Source organism: Furipterus horrens, unplaced genomic scaffold (assembly GCF_987537825.1).
Source record: "Furipterus horrens unplaced genomic scaffold, mFurHor1.1.pri manual_scaffold_8, whole genome shotgun sequence".
Lineage (NCBI taxonomy): Eukaryota > Metazoa > Chordata > Mammalia > Chiroptera > Furipteridae > Furipterus > Furipterus horrens.
Genome location: NW_028327178.1, coordinates 47421774 through 47445230, shown reverse-complemented (window position 1 = coordinate 47445230; position 23457 = coordinate 47421774). Strand labels below are relative to the sequence as shown.

General features: G+C 38.4%; 1 protein-coding gene across 1 annotated transcript in view; it reads left to right on the top strand.

Annotated features, from left to right (window-relative positions):
• L3MBTL4 (L3MBTL histone methyl-lysine binding protein 4) overlaps positions 1-23457 on the top strand; it is a 434331-nt gene that overhangs the window by 311508 nt on the left and 99366 nt on the right. Inside the window, 1 exon segment of the mRNA XM_090285146.1 lies at positions 2330-2400. Within this exon segment, the coding sequence (XP_090141272.1) occupies positions 2330-2400 (71 nt within the window).

Genomic DNA, 23457 nt, shown 5'->3' with positions numbered 1-23457 from the left:
GATTTGATCTCTGGATTTTATTTCCTCACCACTTGTCTCCTATGTGTTTTTGTTCTTTTCAGTATGAGTGACTTTCAATCCTTTCTCATCTTGTTCCAAATCTTTTGTTAATTCTGTAAGCCACCTAATGACTATAGCTCTGAATTGAGCCTCTGAAAGGTTTCTTATTTGTTCATCTGTCAGATTCTTCATCTGCTGCCTGGTGAACTGTGTCATCGGGATTTCTATAGTTGTCTGCCTCATTTTGACAGATCTGTGTTTTGCTTTGCTTCTTGGGCAGGCTATAGGGGTTGGAGCCCATGTACTCATCACAACCCGGCAGTCGGTGGCGATCCGCTATCTTTTTTGCCATGTTGTGGTGCTTTATCGTCACTACACAGTGACCAACCGGCGGCAATCCGCAACCTTTTTCGTGGCACTGTGGCGCTTTGTGTGGGGATGGGGGTCCAAGATGGATTCCTGCTGTTACTCTCAGCTGAGAGACCAGGATCCATCCTTCCACCCTCTGGGCCTCACCGTGGGAGGCAATGCAGGGGCTGTCTTTCCTAGCGTTGGGGTCACGAGCTGCCGGGGCTGGACTGCAGCCAGGATTGCTCCCCCTGCCACTGTCCCCACTGCTACCACAAGCAGCACCGCCAAATTTTGTCCCTCCTACCCATCTGACAAGCACCGCTGGTTTATAACTTCGTACATTGGGCTTCCATGTAGTTTTATTTTCTGGAATTTCTAGTTATCTTTTGTTTTGAGGTAGCTGTATTCCTTTCTAGTTGTAGAGGGAGACCAAGTTTGTCAGTCAAAGCCTCTATCTTGGCTGGAAGTCCTAGGACCTCCTTTTAAGGTCCACAAATGGAGTTTCAGTAGAAATTTTTCCTCTGCTTCTTGGGGGTTTTGTTTTTCATGAAAAAAAAGTCTTAATTGTTAAAAAAAAATCTGATAAATTGAATATGTTTCTACCATGACATACATGTGTATAGAATATATAAGTAAAATTAACTCAAGTCTTATACAAGTCACTTATCTTTCTATGTAAGGTTTTAGTAACAATCAGATTCCTCACCTAAATCAGAAATCAAAACAGTGCTTGTATGCCTAACTCAAAAACTTATCCATGAGGATAAAATAACAGAGTTGCTGTCCAAGTGCAATCACAGTATATTTGCAAAGCAAGGTATTATAATTTTCATTAAAATCATAAATATTCGTCGTCGTCGGCAGCCGTCCGTCTCGAGAGACGATGGTGTAGCTTCTTAAGAGTCTATCTGCACCGCCGAGAATGGTTGTGCAGTCCGACTCGGGAGTGACACGGTATCTGTCTCCTCCCGTGTTGAATCGACATCTTGCGATGACGCTGGAGTTTCCTCTCCAGTGAAGCTGAAGCTACAGAGCCTGGGCAGGGTGATATGGAGGGTCTGCTGTTGCCCATGCAGCAGACGCCCCCCCCCTCTCTTCACAGCTGAAGGGTCCAAGGGAAAGACGGAGTCAATACAGCTTGGCTTCAGGTGCGCCGCAGGAGTTGCCGGTGTTGACTACAACGTCAAACCGCCTTAGGGACTCCGGCTCCGGATTTTCTGTCGAGGTTTACTCCCTTAGCCTTTCCCCTGAAGAGGTATGCCGCAAGGCAGCGGAGGTTTTTTGGAATCAGAGTTTTCCTTCTCTGATGTGCCCTGACTGGAAGATCGAACCAGAAACACTTAGCTCGCAGGCCGATGCTCAATCCACTGAGCCAAACCAGCCAGGGCAATCATAAATATTACAGATAAATTAATCAGCTATCTCAAGTTCTGTCTGCCTAAAGTTAATTATTAGGTAATTAGCAACACTGGAAATCTTTCATTTCAGAAATTGCTATATTCGTTACAAACTATGAGCCTCAAGTTTTTATAAAGTTCCATGAGGGTTGCAAATATAGTCCTTACTGCATACTAGAACATTTAAAAGTTAATTAATTCTCTGACATTCAGCAATGTAACTAAATTACTTTATATGGTTGTTTGAGCACAATGTATATGATCTGATTTTAAAAAGCACTAAAATCATCAGTAGCAATTATATCCCCACCTACTGTTCCTAATAGCTCCTCCCCAGAATCTGAAGAGATTATTCTCCTGAGAGTTTTAGAAACATTTGGCAATAAGAGATGGTGGAGTGGCTTTTAAGTTTTGGATTTCAAAGTTAGAGTTTCTGAACAAAATTGTATTTTTAAAAAATTAAATTAAAGAAAGTTCTAATGTTTACCCCATGGTTTCTATTTAAATGTGTGCTGCTGTCATGATTTAGTCCCTACTTCACAGGATAATGAATCTAGATTTTATTTCTGTTCTCTGTCCAGACTTGTACAGCAGTCAACATATTTGAAAATCAAAGAAAAAGAAGATTTTGACTGGGATAATCTCTTCAAAGGTAAAAACAAAAACACTAGCAAAAACACAAACTATACTTTTTATTGTGAAGATGTCTCACTTGTTTGGTTGGTTTTACCATTCCTGTAGGGAAAGGTGGAAAGAACCTGCCTAGAAGCCAAGAGATTGTGTTCCAGTCCCAATCCTATGAATAAAGACTGTCACTTCACTGCTCTAAACCTAAATTTTCTAATTTTTAAAGTGAAAGGACTCTGTAATTGCTGTGGTACTCACTCATGATAGGACAAATCTAAACCTATAGAAGTAAAATCTCAGTGGTAGAATCTTTTTCTGCCATCTGTAGAGGGCACAGAGGGAGACCAGGGTGCCTCATTGCAGTTTTATAAGTTCGGGGACTGGAAAATACACTTCATTAGTAAGGCAGGCAAGAAGGTTATTGGGAAAAAAAATAGTTTAATTAGTAAAAGCTGAGGGATTAATAAAGTATAGGAAAAAGAACTACATGTTTTCATTTAATTATGTTTCTTTCCAATTAAGGCTCAATAGACAAAATCTCATCTATAATTTGAGGTTATACTTTAGCAAGCTAAGGAATAAATTTTCCTTTGGTTGTGTTAATTTAGTGAAACAATTTTTATTTGGTCAGATTACAACATAGGTAATTTGTAATTAGTATCATTAATGTCTTCAGCCATAATAGTTACATGTGTTTGTATCTCCAAAACATGGTAGGAAATCTGTTTATCTTCTAGAGAAAAAGAAAATTAGTGAGTTTTCTGCTGACTTGGCCAAAAGTACAACTAGCCCAGTCTGGTAGCACTGCTCTTCATCTCCAATGCAATTACCTATTCTACTCTTAAGAGAAAAAAATGTGTTTGCCAGTCATTGAACAGAAGGGCTGTGACTTCTTTGAGCAAAGCTAACCTGCTCATTTCAGGCAGGACCCAAGTTCTACTTGCGGTTGGAAAAAACTCAGCCACAAAGGAAGGAGGAATCTTCTCCTCAGAAAATGGAGGGCAGTTAAGTTACCTTGGTTTCCTTGTACATCTACACATTTCTCTCTAATCAAAAGAATATCTGTGTGAGGTAACTGGTCTGACCAGTGCTTTACATAAAATAAATCACTGACACCTTGGAAACTGCCTCATACAAATGTTCTCATACCATTTTGCCAAGTCTTCATTCCATAAACAAGATATTTTGGAATGGTATGTGGAACCCTAAAGAAGTGTCAGTATATTAATTTGTATTTTAACACTTTTGAAAATAACTCCAGAGAGTAATTATTTATATGTTCCTATTAAAACAGATACACAATTTTGTCCTTCACATAGTGAGAGTAGTAATGAGGATCACCTTTGTATAAATAGAAAATACCACTAGCAAAATGCATTTGCAACATGTGAAAGATGAAATCTCTAACTTATTTAGTAATGCTCTTGTTCCTTTCGGCATCATTTATGAAAAGATTATAACCATGTGCATTTACTGTGCTTTTTAACTTAAACATTTTGAATTCCTCACAGTGAAGGTCTGCATTCACAGGTGGAGTGGTCCTGACTTAGGAGCCTGCTGTGAAGCATCCTGCCTGAGCTGAGCAGGCAGCTAGCAGCCTGGGGCCCATGACACTCTCTTGTTGAGAAAATGCCTTCAGGGATCTATTCTAGTCCATGAAAATTGACAGGATTAGCACCTGATTTCTATGCTGGCCTTCTGCCACACAAACTGGTTCTTCCTTATATTATAATCTTCCTTACAGTAATAATCATCATTACTATAATTGAGTTTGTTTTCTCTGGTTCTAACGCGGATGAGACAAAATAAAGACAGTAAGTATATTACTGCTGTGATATTGAATGATTATTTAATTTTCTTTTTGTTTTTTTAAGTCTATACATCTGAGCATAATTTATAAATCTTTACCTTTGCTTTTTGTCTTTGTTTGTTTTTTGGTCTGGCCATAGGTTTGAATAAACACCTTCTTAATTCATTAGTTGTTGTTGTTGTTTAAGAAAAATGGGCTAAAACTTGTTCTTTGTTTTCCCCATGAGGGAAAATATTATACCTTTGATTTATTTTTATAATTGTTTTTATTTTTCAATTCAGTGATTAGACATTTATAAAATTACTAAGTGATCACCCTGATAATTCTTGTACCCATCTGACACCATATATAGTTATCACCATAATAATGATTATATCCCTTATACTGTACTTTACATACCCATGACTTCTGTAAATACCAGTTTGTACTTCTTTTTTTAAATTGTTGACACTATTACAGATGTCCCCCATTTACCCCTTTCCCCCCTCCACTCAGGCCCACCCCCTGGCCTTTACCACATTGTTGTCTGTGTCCCTAGGCTATGCATATATGCATATATGTTCTTTGGCTTTGATTTTTAGAGATTGTGCACACATGTGTACAGAAACACAGGCAGCTTATGGTTTTCATATCTTGGGTATGTTTTCTGTTTTTACTTGGGAACATCTTTATTATCTAAATCATTTCATTCAGATACAGTAAAAAGTTTTAAAATATTAATTGGTTGAGAAAAACGATTATCTAAAAGGCTGTTCATTATCGAAATAGGCAGAAGTACAATAAGCTGGAGTTTGTCTTACTAAAGGTTTACAAGCAAGCTTAATAAGTGTCACACCTAAGACATGGCAAATGATAGGCATGAACATATAGTTGACATTATCGGTGGTACCACATATCCCTTCTTTAGGTTTGAGTGGGGCATCTGTGCAGTGGCCTTTCAGGTTTTTACCTTTGTTCAATGAGTGTTCCATAGAGACCTGCACAGAATTTCCTTTGAACATAAGCTGAGTGAAGCTGCTGACAGTGCATTTATATTAAGTATAAAGGACCTGTTCACCTAAGGATCTGTCCTTCTGCCCCCTGAGAGAATTCTAGAACCAGAACTTCTTGATACCTCAGACAGTGGTGCTATCTGGGCTACCACATTGAGCCACCCTAGGGGACACATTTGAAATTGTGGAATGTGTAATTAGAAAACTGTTTCTTTTTGCTGTTGGTTATTTTTGGACTCAAATGTATAACTCATACTCACTTCCTTAAAAATTCAAAAATGTTATAAAGCAAAAAGTGCAAGAGCTAAACCTTGTTAATAAATGCTTCATAGATTTATTTTGGATATAATAATCCACCTTTTTGTTTTTTCTATCAGTACAGAATCATATTGTATTTGGTGACCTACAATTTATATTATTTTTCCACTTGCTAATATAGTATATCAGTGTGTATACACTGCTAAATTCTTTTTTTTTTTTTTAGTAAAAATTGTAGCCCAGCCCATTTAATCACCACTTGGGTCATGAAATAGAAGCTGACTGGGAGCCCACCACATGCCATACAATATCCAGCTTCTGCCAGAATAATTGTTCTGATTTTGGTCATGGTCATTTACTCTGTCCCTGTTCTGAACATTTTATAAATGAAATCATACAGTAGGTACCCTTTTATTTCTGACTTTTTTTGTTAACATGATGTTTGTGAGATCCATCCAAGCATGGTTTTTTATTCTTATTATTGCAGATTATTGAATTTTGTGATATCACAGTTTGTCCATTTGGATGTCGATTGCTTGCAGTTTTTCCCTCATACCAGTGAAGCCACTAGGAACATTCTAGTATGTGATTTGGTGGATATGTGTATGCATTTCTGTACGGAATATACCTAAGAGTGGCATTTCTGAGTAAATGGGTCTGCATAAGTTCAACTTCAGGATCTAGAGTTGAATTTTTTACAAAGTGGTTGTACAGTTTACCAGCATGATTTGGAAATTGCATGTACTCTATTATCCCTGCCAACAGTTTTTGTCTGTCTCTTTAGTTTTAGCCATTCTTTTGGGTTTACAATAGTATTTACTTATGCTTTTAATTTTGCATTTCCCTGAGGCCTGATGAACTTGAACACATTTTCATGTTTATTGCTATTTGAGTATCCTCTTTTGTGAAGTATCTTTACCATTTGTCTTTTAGGTTTTTTCTTATTGATGAAGGAGTTCTCTATATCTCTTCATACCTAGAGTTGTGGGTGCCTGAATCCAGTGGAGGAAAGTCAGTGCTGAGGATCATCAGAAAGTTAGTCAGGAGGGACTGAGGAAAATATGAACAAGCAGATAAATATCATCAAACTAACAGAAAGAAGAAAGAAAACACAACTATGGGACCAAAGAATGAAGACAAGATGGGTTTAAGCAATATATCAAAAAGCTACAGCTTATGGGTCTTCTGTGTAGGTTTAAAAGACACCAATCTTAGACTTTTTATTTCACTTAGTTCTCTATGGAAGGTGAGTTATAAAACTTACTAGTTTTACACATATGTTAAAAGCCCTCTGGGAAGCCTCTGTACATAATTGCCAGAAATTTTTAATTAACAGAATTATGATGCAAGTCTGTGTTGGAGTTTGTGTTTTCAGCTTTGTAGTATATCACAAAAGTTGTTTCTGTGGGTGTCTGAAGATCTTCAACCATGGCTGAATTAATAAATTGTTGTTACTCACCACGGAACATGCTCCATAGAGTTGCCTATGAGAGAAGGAGCTTAGTAGCAAATTGATACCTATATCTTCCTGTTTTTTTGGCCCAGGGGAGAAGAGATAGGGGGGCAAGGGTGAGACTCATGTTTGAAATTAGTGCTTTATCTGTCCAAGTCATCGCTCTTACTCTGTGGCATGACTCTTCAGACAGGCCATGGCCCCAGTTGCAGCTCCGCAGGCAATGATTGCCCAGCTTTTGGAAGTGCCTCGTGCTCCCCAGCAATGATGAATCTCATGCTTACTACATAATTTCTTCATTAGGATAGAGATTACCACTAACATGGTCTTTAAATTTGGTGAAAATGCATTCTACCATTTTTAGTTTACATGGTAAAGGATAGAGAGAAACATAAAATTATCAATGGTCACACTATGTATTATATTATTTAGAAAAATTACTTACTTATGTTACAACCTATATGTATGCTGAATTTTAAGGGCCTTGTCAGTGTTCATTCTCTAAGGATTTGCTCTTACAGGGAACTGAAGGAAGAAATGACATTGTCTATTCATAGGAATCATCACAGTTAAAAAGCAGGTTGTTGGTTATAATTCTGACATGTAAAGAGTTTGTAAGTCATCACTCCAATCCTCACAAAAGGAAAAAGCTGACCAAACTGAACATCAACTGCTCTTCTTAGATATGCCAGAGTGTTGAGGTCCTGCCATCAAGGGAAACTTCTTTACCAGTGGTGTGTGTCCTAGGGTAGAGGCAGTCAGACAGCTCCAGTTCCCTCTAACCATGTGTCTCACATTCAGGAAGGAAAAAGAAGGCCAAGACCCTCTTCTGAAGGTCACAGCCCAGGGACTCAGGCCCACTGAAAACACAAACTGGTTTTAACCATAAGACTCTAAAACACTTCCCCCCACCAACGCCTTGACACAGAGACACAGACTCTATTTAAGAAAGAGCTTCAAAGGACTTTCTTTAGGAAACCCAATGACAACAGGGGAAAGTGAATGTATACTAGAGGAGCCCTACTGAGTAGTTCAGTTGGTTAGAGCATCGTCCCGATACACTAAGTTTGCGGGTTTGATCCCTGGTTAGGGCATATACAAGGATCAACCAAAGAATGCATAAGTAAGTGGAACAATAAATCAATGTCTCTCTCTCCCTCTTTATTGCTAAAAATCAATTTAAAATATTTTCTTTAAAGTACACTTGAGGAAACTGAAGCCTCTGACACCTACAGATATTATATATTTGTCAGAACCCCTAGAACTATATAACACAAAGACTGAGTCTTTTCATACTATCTTCAATTTTTCTGTAAACTTAAAGCTTCTCTAAAAATTAAAACATTAATTTATTTTAAAAAAAGCATCTTTACAATGACTCAGCAGTATTTGGCATGGTAATGTGAGCCATAGAGAGGGACAGGGACAGCTGGAGTTCTTGGGAAGAGGAAGGAAATTATTTGTATTGGGCTAAAAGATGATTCCAAGGGTAGGAGCTTGGAACCCGTAATTAACTCAAGGAGAATATTCTGACAATTAAGCACAAGGAGACTGATGGCATAATGAGAGTATGTAATGAATTTTCTCAATTATAGTCCAGAAAACTTTCAACAGCTATAACATCTGAAGTGCTGTAAGACAAAGTAAATGATGTGCCAGTTCTTAGGAGACTGCATCTATTCTTGTACTACCCTTATGCAGACACGCTGCTCTTTTCTTTGGGTGTCAGTTAAAATATTAATAATAAGAATTGTCAAGATAGAATAGAATGTAACAAACATTTCTCATTAAAAAGGAGAGTTAACTTTATTTTGCTTAGAAACAAAAAGTAACAGACAACTGTATCCCAAGTGAGAGGCCAGCTGAGATTAGGGACATTGAGTTACAGATTTTGGAGGTGCTGAGATGCTCTGAAACACCTACTCTCAGGCCCATGGAACTGTCATCATGCAGCCAGTAAGGCTCTGAGCAAGAGGAAGATTCTTGGAAGTGAGTGGAGGGGTCTGGATCCTCTCACTTCCTTTCTAGGATATCTTGAGCTTTTTTTACTTGGTTTTTAATCTATTCCATATTATCTTTCCAAAAATTCCCTTCACCCTTCTTTTCTAAACTCTTTTTTTTTTCTGTCCCATTCCAGAAGAACATGAAAATTAGAAAGTCAATTCTTTTGCTGGAATCAAGGCATGGTTTATTTGTTTTGAAGAATTATATGCATTATTGACAGAATATTTTGAAAATTTAATTGTGGAGAAAAGTAATAGTGCAAGAATAAAAAAAGTCTGAATGAAAATAAATCTGTTTTAATGAGTAGACACTTATTTTTAGTTAAGGCTTGAGGGGCTGACAACTCTGAAAACTAAATTCCTCAGCACCAAGCCTGGAGCAATGTGGGCAGCCATGCCATCGGCTTCCTCAGAGTGTTCCAAAATTAACTCTTGAACTGGAATCTGCCTCTGACACATTGTCTTCTCCACACTGACACTGTCTCTGGTTATATCAGAATGCAGCCTTACCTATCCAACATTGTTATAGGATAGTGATGAGGGTCCTCCACTAGTTTACTGTTCAGAGTTGCAGAAGAGTGGACAATCTGGAGACAAGCCGAGAAGCAGATCTTTTTTTCTGGAATAGAGTTACAGCTTTGTGTTCCAACACTGCACTATATTCTTTCTCGAGGACCAAAAGGGGATTCCTAGATTCTTAGATTCTAGGTTCATCATCTCAGGGAATGTTATAGGGAATTCTAATAACTTCACCTTCTTCCCAGTGTTGGGTCTGAGGAATGTGGACATTTCCCTTCTTAGATGTTACAAACACATAAGAATTGTGTGGTCTATGCGGGTAAAGTGGATACTCCAAAAGTAAAGCATTTCTCTCCTTTATTCATCATCTCTCCCAGGGTGTTCTGAGGCCTCTCTTCCATGTGCCCCAATTTGAGTGCTAAATACCTCAGACTACAGCAGAGAACCTTTACCTCTAAAATGTATCCGGGGTCAAAGAGAGAAAGTGCCTACTTTTCTCCAACAGGTCAATGGTGTGAGACACATTTTTGCCTTGATGATAGGTACTAAAAATTGGGGAAAAACTGCCCTAATACACAGTCTTCTTGGAGAGCACATGCCTATTTTATGGGGAAAAAAATTTTCTTAACTGAGGATTTATACCCCATAAGGATATAGTCAATGCAGAAGAGCTCAGGGGTTGTTCTAAAGAATATAGCAAAAAGGTTAGACAGAAGAGAAGGTTCAAAGTGCTGGAGTAATTGAGGAAATGAGGTAGTAGAATTTGTTTTCTTAAAAAGTCCTAAGATTGTCCTGGGTTTCTCTCCCCAGACAGCACTCCTATTTTGGCATTCCATTATTGCAGAGAGACAAGAATTATAAATAGTAATGTCAAACATCATATGTCTAAATAAAGAATCAGGACTCTATGTCTTAAATATGTATAAACTATTCTTAGCTATATCACTGGACAGTTGTCCTGTTAGATTTCTGAACTAAAAGTTTTTGGACATAAAAATCATTACTGAGAAGTAGAAAATGAGAGTTATTGCTTACCCTGGTACATGGGATTTTTTTTAAAGTTATGTTGGTTTATTACATACATTGGGAGACACAAGAAATTTTCATCTCTTTATAAATTAAAGGAGTAGCTATTAAAGTGAGTAATTTTACATAAATAAGGGGCATAAAATAGTATCATATGAAAATATACATGAAATATATTTAGATATTAATTAGGTATTTGGTCGAGTGACTAAGTGCATTGCATCTCTTCTTGTTGCTATAGTTACCATTGCCTTGTAGGGGTACATCGAGTATCATTTATGTTGTAGACTCTATTTATTAGCAAAGACAACAGTTTCTTCTATTATTTACATGGTTCTTCTTCATTCATTGTTTTGTTATGTTTTTCTTCAATGATTTATTTTCCTTTTTAAAATAATTTTAGATGATGCCCTTTTCCTTAAAATTTTGACTGCCAAGTGGTTTTGATATACAGAAAATTAAAATAATTATGAAGAAATAAATAATAAAATAACAAGTATTTAAGGAAACTAGAAATTAAACTAAAACAATGATAAGACTTCTGAGTTATTTTAAATGTAGCTATTCTGATGGCAACATTTTTCTTTTATTTGCCTTTAGAAAGATGAAGCTTTAAAAATTTTTTCCCCTGTGGTGATGGATTCTTATTTATATGTTTTGCCTAGTTTTGATTCTGTAACTTTGAAAAGGGCACTTTTTAAGAAAAACATTTCTTACCAATAGCATTAAATAATACCTATTTTATTAATATACTCCCTATGGTGATAATGATAATAATGTATTCATCTAGCACTTCCCATATTATAAGGCAAAGTATGTTTATTGGCCCTTTTTCTCTCCAAAGGATTGTGGTTGCCATTTTCCTGGGTAGGTGAGAGAGTTGCAGGATAGGTGACTTGTCCAAGGTCACACAGTTGTTCCAGCTTAGGAATAACAGCTTAGATTTCCCTTGAAAATTCAAAGCTCTTTCCCTTTAAGACACTCTTTCGTCTTGACACACTCGAGCTCACTCACTGTGCTTTAGCTGAAGGCACCTTACAAGGAGAGTTGAGAGACCTGACTTTAAGCCCAGCCACAAAATTGCCTTATGGGGCTCAGCTATTGGACTGTGAGATGGAGACCTTTTCTCTGCTCTCAAAGTGGTAGTTGAGTGGAACCAAAGGAAGAATTAATATGAAAGAGCATTAAAAATAAAACACGTTTATGAAGGCATGATTAATGCTCATTTTTCTGTAAATTCATCAGAGGTGGATTAATAACACTTTGTTTTAACCTCCTGACTGGGTGGGGCACCTCAGCCCAGCTGGGCCTCCGTGGTGGTGAGTGTGCTCTAGATGCTGTGTGACTTGCTTTTTCTCTGACCATTACTAAGTTTTCATTGAAACATAAAATCAAATTTCTGCAGAAACTTTGGTAATTTTGCTTTGTGTTGAATAGATTGGCATTGAAGTCTGAAATCAGAAGCCATTTCAGTGTCTCTGACATTCTTATTCTGTATGAAGACAGTCTTTCTTTTCTTAAGAATGCCTTTTTGCTTAGCCAGAAATTTCTTGGAGATGGCAGAATTGCTGTCTTACAGTTAATTAATTTTATAGCCCAAATCCTTTGTATTTTAAAGAAATATGGACATATCTACACAAAACCATGCTTTAAATCAAAAACAGAGGAAATTACTGCTGTCCTGAAATACTGAGGTGTTTTCAGCCTAGCTAGTAAGTTGTCGGCAGCCGTCCGTCTCGAGAGACGATGGTGTAGCTTCTTAAGAGTCTATCTGCACCGCCGAGAATGGCTGTGCAGTCCAACTCGGGAGTGACACGGTATCTGTCTCCTCCCGTGTTGAATCGACATCTTGCGATGACGCTGGAGTGTCCTCTCCAGTGGAGCTGAAGCTACAGAGCCTGGGCAGGGTGATATGGAGGGTCTGCTGTTGCCCATGCAGCAGACCCCCCCTCTCTTCGCAGCTGAAGGGTCCAAGGGAAAGACGGAGTCAATACAGCTTGGCTTCAGGTGCGCCGCAGGAGTTGCCGGTGTTGACTACAACGTCAAACCGCCTTAGGGACTCCAGCTCCGGATTTTCTGTCGAGGTTTACTCCCTTAGCCTTTCCCCTGAAGAGGTATGCCGCAAGGCAGCAGAGGTTTTTTGGAGTCAGAGTTTTCCTTCTCTGAGCTAGTAAGTACACCTTCAGATAATCTCCCTGTGGCCACTTGCAGAAGTAATTACTTTCACCGTTTGTATTGGGATGTTTTTTTAAAAAACACAAAATTGTTGTATGCAGAAAAGAGGTTAATAATAAAAGTTTAGTCTCCTGTATGTCAAACATACATTCTGAAGTACAGTGGAAAGACACTTCCCCGAGTGTCTGAGAATCTGGGTATGGTCACTCTTTCTGTGGCACTGGGCAACACTTTTTACAACATCTGTCAGATGATAAGTTGCATTTGGCTAAACTACAGAGGTGTTATTTCTCCATTAGGTTTATATTAATTTTTTTTTCTGCTTCTGTGAACATAGGGGTTGAGAAATAAGAAGTTTTCAGAGTAATCCTTGTTTGAATATTGTTCACTGTTTATCTTTAAAATTAAGAATGTTTCCTGAAAAATCTTTCTAAATCACACACACACACCCCAAAAATACTGCATCTTAAGCACACTATCAAAGAAACCTTACTTTCAAGTATCCTGGCTCAAGCAATGGTCTTAGGCAACATGATTTGAGCTGTTTAGAATCCTACATCTTTATGCAGTACTTAGCAACTTTGAAGCTTAGTAATTTGAAAGATATGGGTGAAATGAACCTGATATTACCAGATGTCACTAATCAATAGATATTAATCTTGGAAGGAGTGCCAGAATATTAGAAATTTTCTTTGGGAGCTCCATGCCACCAAAGGTCAAAACCTGTTTACCTCTAGCAAATTCCTTAGAGAACTTGCAGTATTTAAAATGGTGCATGTAACTATTCATAGAAAATAGGAGAGATGTGCAATTTGAGTTACTTCTTCAATAATATACAGTGTGAAAGTACTTAGTCATATTGTCTCACAGATTCCTGAGGTAAAAGATGTGATTCCTTGAAAGAATTTTGAAAACAAGTCATTTTAAAACTATATTGAGTGCCTTTCAATGGAGTCATGGTGAGAGAGGTAACCTAGAAGTGAACAGATAAAAGCTGAGCTACTGGAAAGGGAAAGAGGCTGAAGCCCACTCCCTTGAGGCTGCCTCCCTAACCATGCTGGGCCTGGGGCATTTCCACAGACCATTTCTGTGGTGCCAGAATCATTGTTTGTTCATTTGGCCATTGAGCACATTGTTTGTACATGCCCAGTTTTATTCTAGGCCTGGGGGAGACCCCAGTGAACTAGTGCAATTGGAGCTCACTGTCTAGTGAGAGTGACTGACATACACCCAGGAAGGCTGCAGCCGAGACAAATGCCAGGGAAGAGCAATATGGAATGCCAGAAGGCCAGAGAGGGCTCCTCTAAGGAAGTGACACAGGGGCAGGGGCAGAGGGGAAGGGGAAAAAAGGATGTTTGCTGAGTGTTTCCATTAGCTAACAATATGAGTACTGTATACGCTAAATCACTTACTGGGAGTATCTGATATAATAATATTAATTTGGTGTTGGGGATACCCCATTTCATAAATGAGTGAGTCTCCACCCTGGGCTACCTACCTGTGTTACCTCCTAATGTGAGGGAGCTGGAGCTACAGTGATGTGTGAGATTGTCTGTTTGCCAAAAAATCTTAAAGATGCAGTCTGAGTCGGGTGTCTCTGCTCATTACTTCTTCTTTTTTTTTTGCAAATATTTATCATTTATTAGTTTATATTTTCATCATTGTAGTAGTTTTCTAGGCCTGCCATAACAAAATATCACACTTCTTACTCTAAGATACATGATGCAGTAAAGATGGAGTTTTGAGAATCTTTAGTGAGAAAGAAGATTTCACTAAGAATGGGCAAACATAGGCTGGCACTGAGAGCCTTGGTCTCCAAGGTGGGAAGAGAGTAGAGACTTGAAGAGGAGCATCAGAAATGAGATAGTGTCTTTGCCATTCCCCTGTCCCTTCATACAGGCAAGAAGTGTGTGAAGGGCACCATGAGGTGGTCCCGGTCAGTGAGACTTTGCAATGGCATTTGCATGCCATGATTCCTCCCGCAGTCACTTCTTGCATAATACTGAATTCATCTGCCCTTATTGTACTTGTCATTTATGTGCCTGCTCGACTTTGAACTTCTCATAAGCTGGGAATCTTTGCTTATTTTTGCATCCTCTAGGCCTGGCCTTGTGCCAGTTCTGCAGTGGACATTCAGTACCGAATGAATTTTGTAGCATTTTTGGAACCATGTTCCTTGCCTCTTTCTCTATAAGTGTTTATTGCCTTATCAAATTTATATTTGAGCTATGCAAGCAGACTTTTTAACACTAATACACATAAATAAATTGTATCTTAACTATCTCAGCATAGTGTATTTTAAAGAGCTAACACTAGCTGGAAATATATGAAATCCCCTTATACCATTTAAAAATAGGGAGACATAATTAACAAGGACAGGATAATAGTCACATGTTCAAATGTTGGATTTTTTCTTCCAAATATTAAATTTGTTGTGGGGAGTATAAATTGACAGTCTTTTTATTAGAATTGCCTGAACTGTGATGTGTGCCTAAAGAACTAGTGTGTGCATCTGTGACACTGAATTTGCATAGCCCAATTTCTGGCCATTGCAGTACATTTTCCAGTTTGTTGAGTCGTTCTTTCTCTAAAAACTAACAATGTCAGAATTCTTTATGTCTATTAGCCTACTTACTCAGTGACTCTTGAAACACAAAATTCTCCACTATTGGCAAAGTAAGAAACGAGTCAGCTATTTGGAAAACTGGGAAAACTTAAATTGAGATTCTCCTTTACCTCAGAAGGTTAGATGTGAAAAAATACATATGACTTTTGTAACTCACTTCCCTTTCAGCTGCTAACATCAAACAAAGATATTTGACTCTTTTATTTTGCCATTTGCTTAAAGGTATGGAAATTGATGTTTCTTTATTGTTTCACAAGAGGCATATAAAGTGCAGTAAGCCCTGTTATTCACTGAGACCATCATCTGGCAAGATGTAGGCATGATTCATATTTATTGTCACCAAATATATTGATTAATTGAAAGTTAGCTATAGGTCAACTGCCATATTCTATATATTGCAATTAATTTGATCTTGAAAATATGCTGAACATATGTCATTGCATTATGATTTGGAAAGCACTCCAAAGACTTCTTAAACTTCTGAGCCATTATTTAACATTTTAAATTCTATTGATTGGTGTGATAGTGTCACTTAATAGGAATTTCTAATCTATAACATACTTTCAGTATCTATATTTGTAATTTTAAAAACAAAACATGAAAGAAAAATGCTTATGAAATTGCCTTAAAGTGATTTTTTTTTAGTCTTTGCTAAGTGTTTCTCTAAGTTCTTAGTAAGCCTTGGAACTACTTACTTCCAGCTGCTTTCCAAAATACTCCAAAATGGACATTTTATAATTGAACAGTATGGCATTTGAGAAGCCAGGAGAAAAGCCCATTCAATCAACCGCAGAGCTCAATGGCCAAATATATACCATCAGTGTTTAATGAGACAGAGTAGCAAGCTGACTGGAAAGATTGCAAGACCCTCTGGTATTTTTGCAATATCTGTTCCCACAGCCACAACTGCCATTTTTAATTGTCCACACTATTCACACTTACCCAGCAAAGCCAGGAATTTTTAATGTAATATAGTGAAAGTCATTGTGTGGCACCCCTCACGACACTTTTCATAAGCACAGGTACTGAGTCCTTTGGACTCCCAGCAAAATACAGCAGTCCCCTCTTATCTGGGAGAGATACTTGCCAAGACCTCCAGTGGATACCTGAAACTGCAGATATACATACTATATATACTGGTTTTTTTTATATATATACATACCTATGATGAAGTTTAATTTATAAATTAGGCACAGTAAGAGATAACTAATATAACATTAAAAGAACAATTGTAACAGAATACTGTAGCAAAAGTTACAGGAATGTGGTCTCCCTTTCAAAATATCTTACGGTACTATACTAACCCTTTTGCTCAAGGGAAGCACTTTCCTGCTTCTCTTTGTCATATTCAAACTGCCATTGTCACTACTCTTTCACTTTGGGGTCATTATTGAGTAAAAATTAGGGTTACCTGAACACAAGCACTATGATACTGAGACAGTTCTTCAGATAACCAAGATGGTACCTAAGTGACTAATGGTTGGGGAGTGTACATAGCATGGAGATGCTGCACAAAGGAGCAAATCGCACATCCTGGGTGGGACAGAGTGGGATTGTGTGAGATTTTATCATGCTACTCACAATGGCATGCATTTTAAACCTTAGGAGTTTATTTCTGGAACTTTCCATTTAATATTTTTGGACTGATGTTGACCTGGAGTAACTGAAACTGCAGAAATTGAAACCTGGATAAGTGGGAGACTACTGCACTGCTCCCAGGACAAGGGTCAGTGTCTCCATCAAAATTGAAGAATAAATTCAATCCACTACTGAAATTTTCAAGAAATGACTGCATTCATCCACTAAATCCAGCCTACCAAGAAAATACACCAGAAATTTCTTCACAATTCTTAAAGATATAATGCAAGCTGTGACGGCCCCAAAGACATCCCATTGCTCAAGGGCCAGTAAGATTTTAATCAGAATTCTTCTACACTGAAAACCAAATTAGGTTGGTGCTGTTCATTCTGCTGACTGGTATATATTGAAGGTGCATCAAGAATAAGAGCACACAAGTTCCACAAAGGATGCCTTTGTTATGTGGCAGGCGATAAAGGGGGCCCAGATAAATATCAGGGGTCTCACAGCCAGATGCTAAGCCTGAAGTAGCTGCCATCACCACCTTTCACATCTGCTTCCCCCTGAGACCCGAGGCAGGAGGAAAACAAGTATCACAGATGGATGGAGAACAAATAGGTTACCAACTGTGTTGACGTCACATGGCTGTGATTCTTTAATATGTATTATATTGAGAATTTAAAAGCAAATCAATACATGTTTCACAACAAAATTTGCTTTAAATTTTTCCCCTCTATGAACAGATCACCTATTGGGAGAAAAATAAATCTTTCCTTTCCCTCTTTCCAGAGCTCATTTTAAAACCCATTGCGCTAAGAGAAAAAAAAAAAATCCATTAAAATCAGAAGTTGTACACTTCACAGCAGCAGCCCATGGAGCTACTGGGGGACAATGTGGATCTTATTCAAATAACAAATCTGAGAGCTGTTGTGCAAACTAGAGTCAGATTATATTTGCATTTTGGAAAATATGCATTCATTTTGCTGAGTTGCTTAAAATTAGATACTTTAGAAATTAATGTACACAGGCATGAATAATAGAGAGTATCACCATTTATAAATGACTGAAGAATTTTGCTCTTAAATTGTAAAAATTGCACAATGACATTATTAATATTTTTTATCATTTGAAGACGACAAGGTTAATTGCTTTTCAGAGTGGTGAAGCTAACTAGTTTTTACAGTTTCTACCTAAAGGAAAAGTCTAGATTAAGCAGGATTTTATATGTTTCTAAAGAATTTCTCTGACATACTATGGGGAAGTATGTGGGGAAAATAGGGATTTGGTGAGAAGTTAGATTTTGCAAAGTTCTTTATCTAGAGGAAAAGAATACAGAGAATTAACTTTGAGCCCTTGTTTTTACCTTCAAATACTGTGTCACTTTCTAGAGCATTTATTAAATAATTTCCTGTCTAGACACTTTGTAATGACCGTTTTTTAAAAATCCTCACCGAAGGTCATATTTATTGAGTTTAGAGAGGAAAGGATTAGAAGCAACAGGGGTGGGGGCAGGAAATAGAAAGAAAGAGAGAGAGAAACATCCATCAGTTGCCTATGCACCCTAACCAGGGACTGAAGCTGCAACCTAGGTATGTGACCTCACTGGGGATGGAACTCACAACCTTTTGGTGTATGGGATGATGCTCCAACCAACTGAGCCACCTGGTCAGGGTTGTAATGACCACTTAAAGTTTGGTCTCTTAATAATTATTTACCAAATTAAATGGCACGAGTGCTGTGGATAATTATTTTTAATACTCAAAATACTGTATTTACTGTATTCCTGAACTCTTACCTATATTTTTGACAGTGTTTTGCTAGCTAACATCTTGACTGATTAAAATATTTTATTAACAAATATAGAACATAGAATTATATAGGTGTTTTGTGCAATTATCAATTGGGGTTATTATGCAAAATTACTTTTCTGAGACTACTTTAATAATACAAGCTGAAAAGAAGTTTCTATTGTGGTTTTTGCTCTCACCTTTTCCAAGAAATAATTAGGATAATGGATAAAGGAAAGATGCTAAGCTTACCAAGCTGCAGTATGGCTGTCAGCTAGATCTGTTCTGGGCCAGCAGGTGCTCTGGGGGCTTATTAAGACCCTTATTAATTCTTCTGGGAGTTAGATGTAAGTTCAACTTGGATGAAATCTGTTGTCAAGGAAAACTGCAAAAAAATATTTAGGCAATTGGAAGTAAAGCCAATTCTGTGACCTTTCAGGGCAAAATTACTCTTCCGGTGAACCACTTAAAAATGGAAAGAGTGGGTGAAAGCGAGGGGTGATCCCTCTGTGCCAGGCTCCAGCAGGCACTTCTCTCATTTATTCCCCACAACACTCTAAGTTTTGTTATTTTTTATAATTATGAAGAAAATGCAGTACACAGAGTATAAATAACATTCCCAGGGCCACACAGCTAATGAATAGCTAACTGGCCCCAACACTAATGCTTGGTCATTCTCCATGAAGGCAGCATGGTGAAGTAATGTCCTGATAAGTAGTTTGGCAGCAAAGGCTGTGGTCTCCCGCCTGTGTTAAATCTGCATGACCAACATCTTCCCAAGTGCCTGTTTGAGGCAAAATAAGAGATGGATTGGCCAGCTCCCAACACATTTATCTGTGGTCATGGCATGAACACATACTCAAATGAAAGATGTGTTATGAACTGGCAAAGTGTTCTCATTATGGCTTAGAGAACTTGTGCCACATGTCAATATTAATGTTCTTTCACTGCATTCTTATAGGAATTTTTCCTAAAGCAGTCATCAGAGCACTTGCATTCCAAACACATTCAAAACTTTCCCTACTCCAGCCATCACCTAAAAAGTAGTTATCCTTGACTAGTGCTCTTGAGAAAACATCCAACTTTTATTCAATGACAGTAAATTACAAAATAATGAACCTAATAAAGGATCACTTTACTCTAAGATTGGCCATTCAACAACATTTTATGGAGCAATTAATGTGTGTCCAACACTGTGAGTTTCAAACAGTCAACCAAATTGTGGCTACATCAAAGGAAAGAAATATGGAAGCAAATAGTTTGTTGGTTAACAAACTCTGGAAAATCCTGGTCATTGGAAATGAGATTAAAGCATTCACTGTTCTTTGGTTTAACTCAAAAACTTAGATCTCTGTTTACATTATGGTTAAGAGCACAAGTATTAGAGCTCACTAATTTGTCTATTTAATAAACATTTATAGTCTTGGCCAGTATGGCTTAGTTGGTTGGAGCAATGTCCCATAAACCAAAAGGTTGTGGGTTTGATTCCTGGTCAGGGCACATGCCTGGGTTGCAGGTTCAATCCCCCAGGTCGGGGCGTATACAGGAGGCAGCTCACCAATGTTTCTCTCTCACATCAGTGTTTCTCTCCCTCTCTCTCTTCCCCCTCCCTCTCTCTCTAAAGGCAATGAAAAAATAAATGTCCTTGGATAAGCATAAAAAAATAAACATTTTATAGTCTATTGCCTAACAATCACTGTGTTAAACATTGGAGTACCTTGTCTACCAAAACCAGAAACAGTTCCTTCCTTCATTGAATATTACATTGCATTCTAGCTGGGAAGACAGATTAGTCAAATGACCATATTTTTAAAATATCAACTTGTACCCGTGGCAAGTGCTACAAAGAAGAATTATATGAAGCTTTTATTATAAGAAGATTTGATATAATTTAGGAAACTAGATGAAGTTACTAAAGAATGGGTATTTGAGCTAAGACTTAAGAGATGAACAGAAAGAGATGTGGCAGAGGGAGGGAAGAAGGAATGCAGCAGTGGAAACATATGCACAAAACTCTTGGGAGGACGAAACAACAGAGAGTGTCAGGAACTAACAGAGAGTCGGTATAGCTTGAGTGGAGAGAGTGGATGTTTGTGAGGACAGTGTGGTTCGAGATGAGCCTAGAGAAGTAGAATCTGGTTTTTGTTCTAAACACAGTGAGTGGTAAGGCAGAGAGAGTGGGTTATAAGGAACTGGGCAGAGATGATTAATTGGAAAACTACTGAAATTTCCAGGTGGAGATATAATGGCTTACAGTTGCATAGTGGTATAGAAGAGAATATATTCAGGATGTATTCAAGAGGTAAACGTCCACAGGCCTTGGATATTGGGAATGAGAGACTGGGTATTAAGGACAACTTGGGCCCTGGCTGGTGTGGCTCAGTGGATTGAGCACTGGCCTGTGAAACCAAAAGATCACCAGTTCAATTCCTGGTCTGGGCACATGCCTGGGTTGTGGGCCAGAGCCCCAGTCTGGGGCATGCGAGAGGCAGCCCATTGCTGTTTCTCTTGCACATTGATGTTTCTTTTCCTCTCTCCCTCCCTTCCCCTCTCTCTAAAAATAAATAAATAAAATCTTTTAAAAAAACATAACTTTGGGACTTGGGCAACTGAAGAGATATGATGCCTTTCACTAAAATATGCAAACTTGAAAAGGACCAAATTTGGGATTTGAGGACAGGAGAGGCCAGAGTGAAAATATTATGTTTTAGAATGTGGAGCTTTGAGAGGCCTTTGAGAAAGCAAAGAGGAAATGTTAAGTAGAAGGTATATGGGTCTAAGAGCTCAGAGGTGAAGTCTGGGCCGAAGATTCACCTTTGTGAATAGTGTACATAGAGGTGGTAATTGAACTCCTGGGTCTTTATGTAATCACTTAGGGAGAGGATGCAGAGGCAAAGTGTGTTCCAGGAAGGCCTAGAACCCAGTCTTGAGGAATTCTAACACTCAATGGCTGGTTTAGAGGTACGAGTTTTAAAGAAATAGAGGAAGAAAAGGCTGCTCAGAAAGGTGCAAGGAGAGGCAAGGACAGTGTGTCATGAGCATCTAGAGAAAAGATTATGTTAAGAAGGAAGGAGGAGTCCTAGCACTGAGTACACTGAGGGATCAAGAAGGATTAAGCCTGAAAAACATATGTGGGAATTAAAATAAATTGGATTGAATGATGTTGAGGCATTGAAGACACTAGTGAAAACTGTGGTGGAGTCAAGGGTGAGATTCAAAGAATTGCAGAGTGAGAGGGAGGTACAGAAATGAAGACTGTGCTTAAGACTGCTTATTCAGGAAGGTTGGCTGAGAAGCTCAGGAGGGAGAGAGGGTGAGGGCTGGCAGCAGACGAGACATCTTTGAAGTTGTTTTATGTATGTTTGTGTGTTTTTAAATGAGAAGCACTTGAGAATGTTGCAGAGCCGGTAGAAGAGTCCTGGTGAAGCAAATTGAATTTACAGGAGGCAGAATGGATCGTTGAAGTTACAGTATCTGAGAGCTCCAGGAGATGGGACTTGCCTCGAGTGGGAGGAGACAGTTTCTGTAAGCTCAGTTTGGGGAAAACTAAGAGATTCCAGTTTGTGGCTTCTATCTTTTCTGTGATGTGGGCAGCCAGGTCACCTTATGGGAAGGTTCAGGGACAGGTGACAGTTGGGGAAACCTAAATGGGTGGAGTTAAGGAAGTGGAGTTTTGAAACAGTGTGCACAAAAAGTGGAAAAGCAATTGAACCAGAGTGTTGTGGGCTGTTGGACAGTGCCGAAGGCCTCCTTGAGCTTGGTGGTTATGAATTTATAGCGGAACAAATCTACCCTGCTATGATGTCTCTGTAGGCACAGAAAAAGCAGGTACCAAGGGAAAATAATGAAATGAAAAGTATTTGCAAGACAAAAAAGCAATGTCTACAAACTCTTAAGCAGAAAGAGAAGGAAAGTGAAGAAAGAAGGGAGCAATTAGGAAAATGAATCATATGAAGATCTCCATGAGGTTCAGGAGCTCACTTGCTGAAAGCTAATTGATAAGAAGAAGTATGAGAGGTGTGATGGGTGTGGTCTCAGAAGTCACAGAGTCTTGTCAGCTGGTGCCTGGAGAACTGTCCTTTCCCCCTGGGGCATGATGCTGGCGCAGAAGACACATGCTGCACTGGCAGGTCGGGTGGCCTCACACTGCAGGCTGACCTTCTGCCTTGATGGAAGCTACCTCCACTTTCTGCCATTTGTAACCACATGTGTGGGCCAAGCTATTTCACCTCCACCCCAAACTTCAGCTTGCTCATCTGAAAATTGGGGTTGGCCATGAGGTCATTCTGTCGTTGTGAGAACTGAATAACACTATGAGTATAAAATAGTACAGTATCTGACTCTTGGTTGGGAATCAATAAAAAGTGTCAAAAGCCACTATTGTTTTTTTTTTGATACACATTTTTATAGGCAGACCACAAATTTTGTTGTTATTGTTTTATTGTTTAATTCTAGGAGTCAAGGCCAAGAGACATTTTGAATTTTATAGAAATGGTGTGATGTGTAACAGTATTGTTATGTTGACTTAATTTTTTTGCCTGTGACTCTATACCTGAGAGTTGAGAGCCAGCTGTGGGGGTGCCAGAATGAAGGTCAAGCTGATCCTAAAATAGGGTGTCTCAGGTGCTTGCTATCCTTGGGTGGCTCTCTTTTTCAGACTAGTACTAATTTAGGTTCTTTTCATAAACCATAAAATGCAAGTTTCAGGTGCTGAGTACCTTGGGCCACTCAAAGGACTTGTTGCCTCAGAAGAGCTATAAGTAAAAAATTCACTCATTTAGATTTATTTGCTTATCTGTAACCCACAGATAAAGGCCAGGGTCCTGGTACTAGCCAGGTAGCTTAGTTAGTTGGA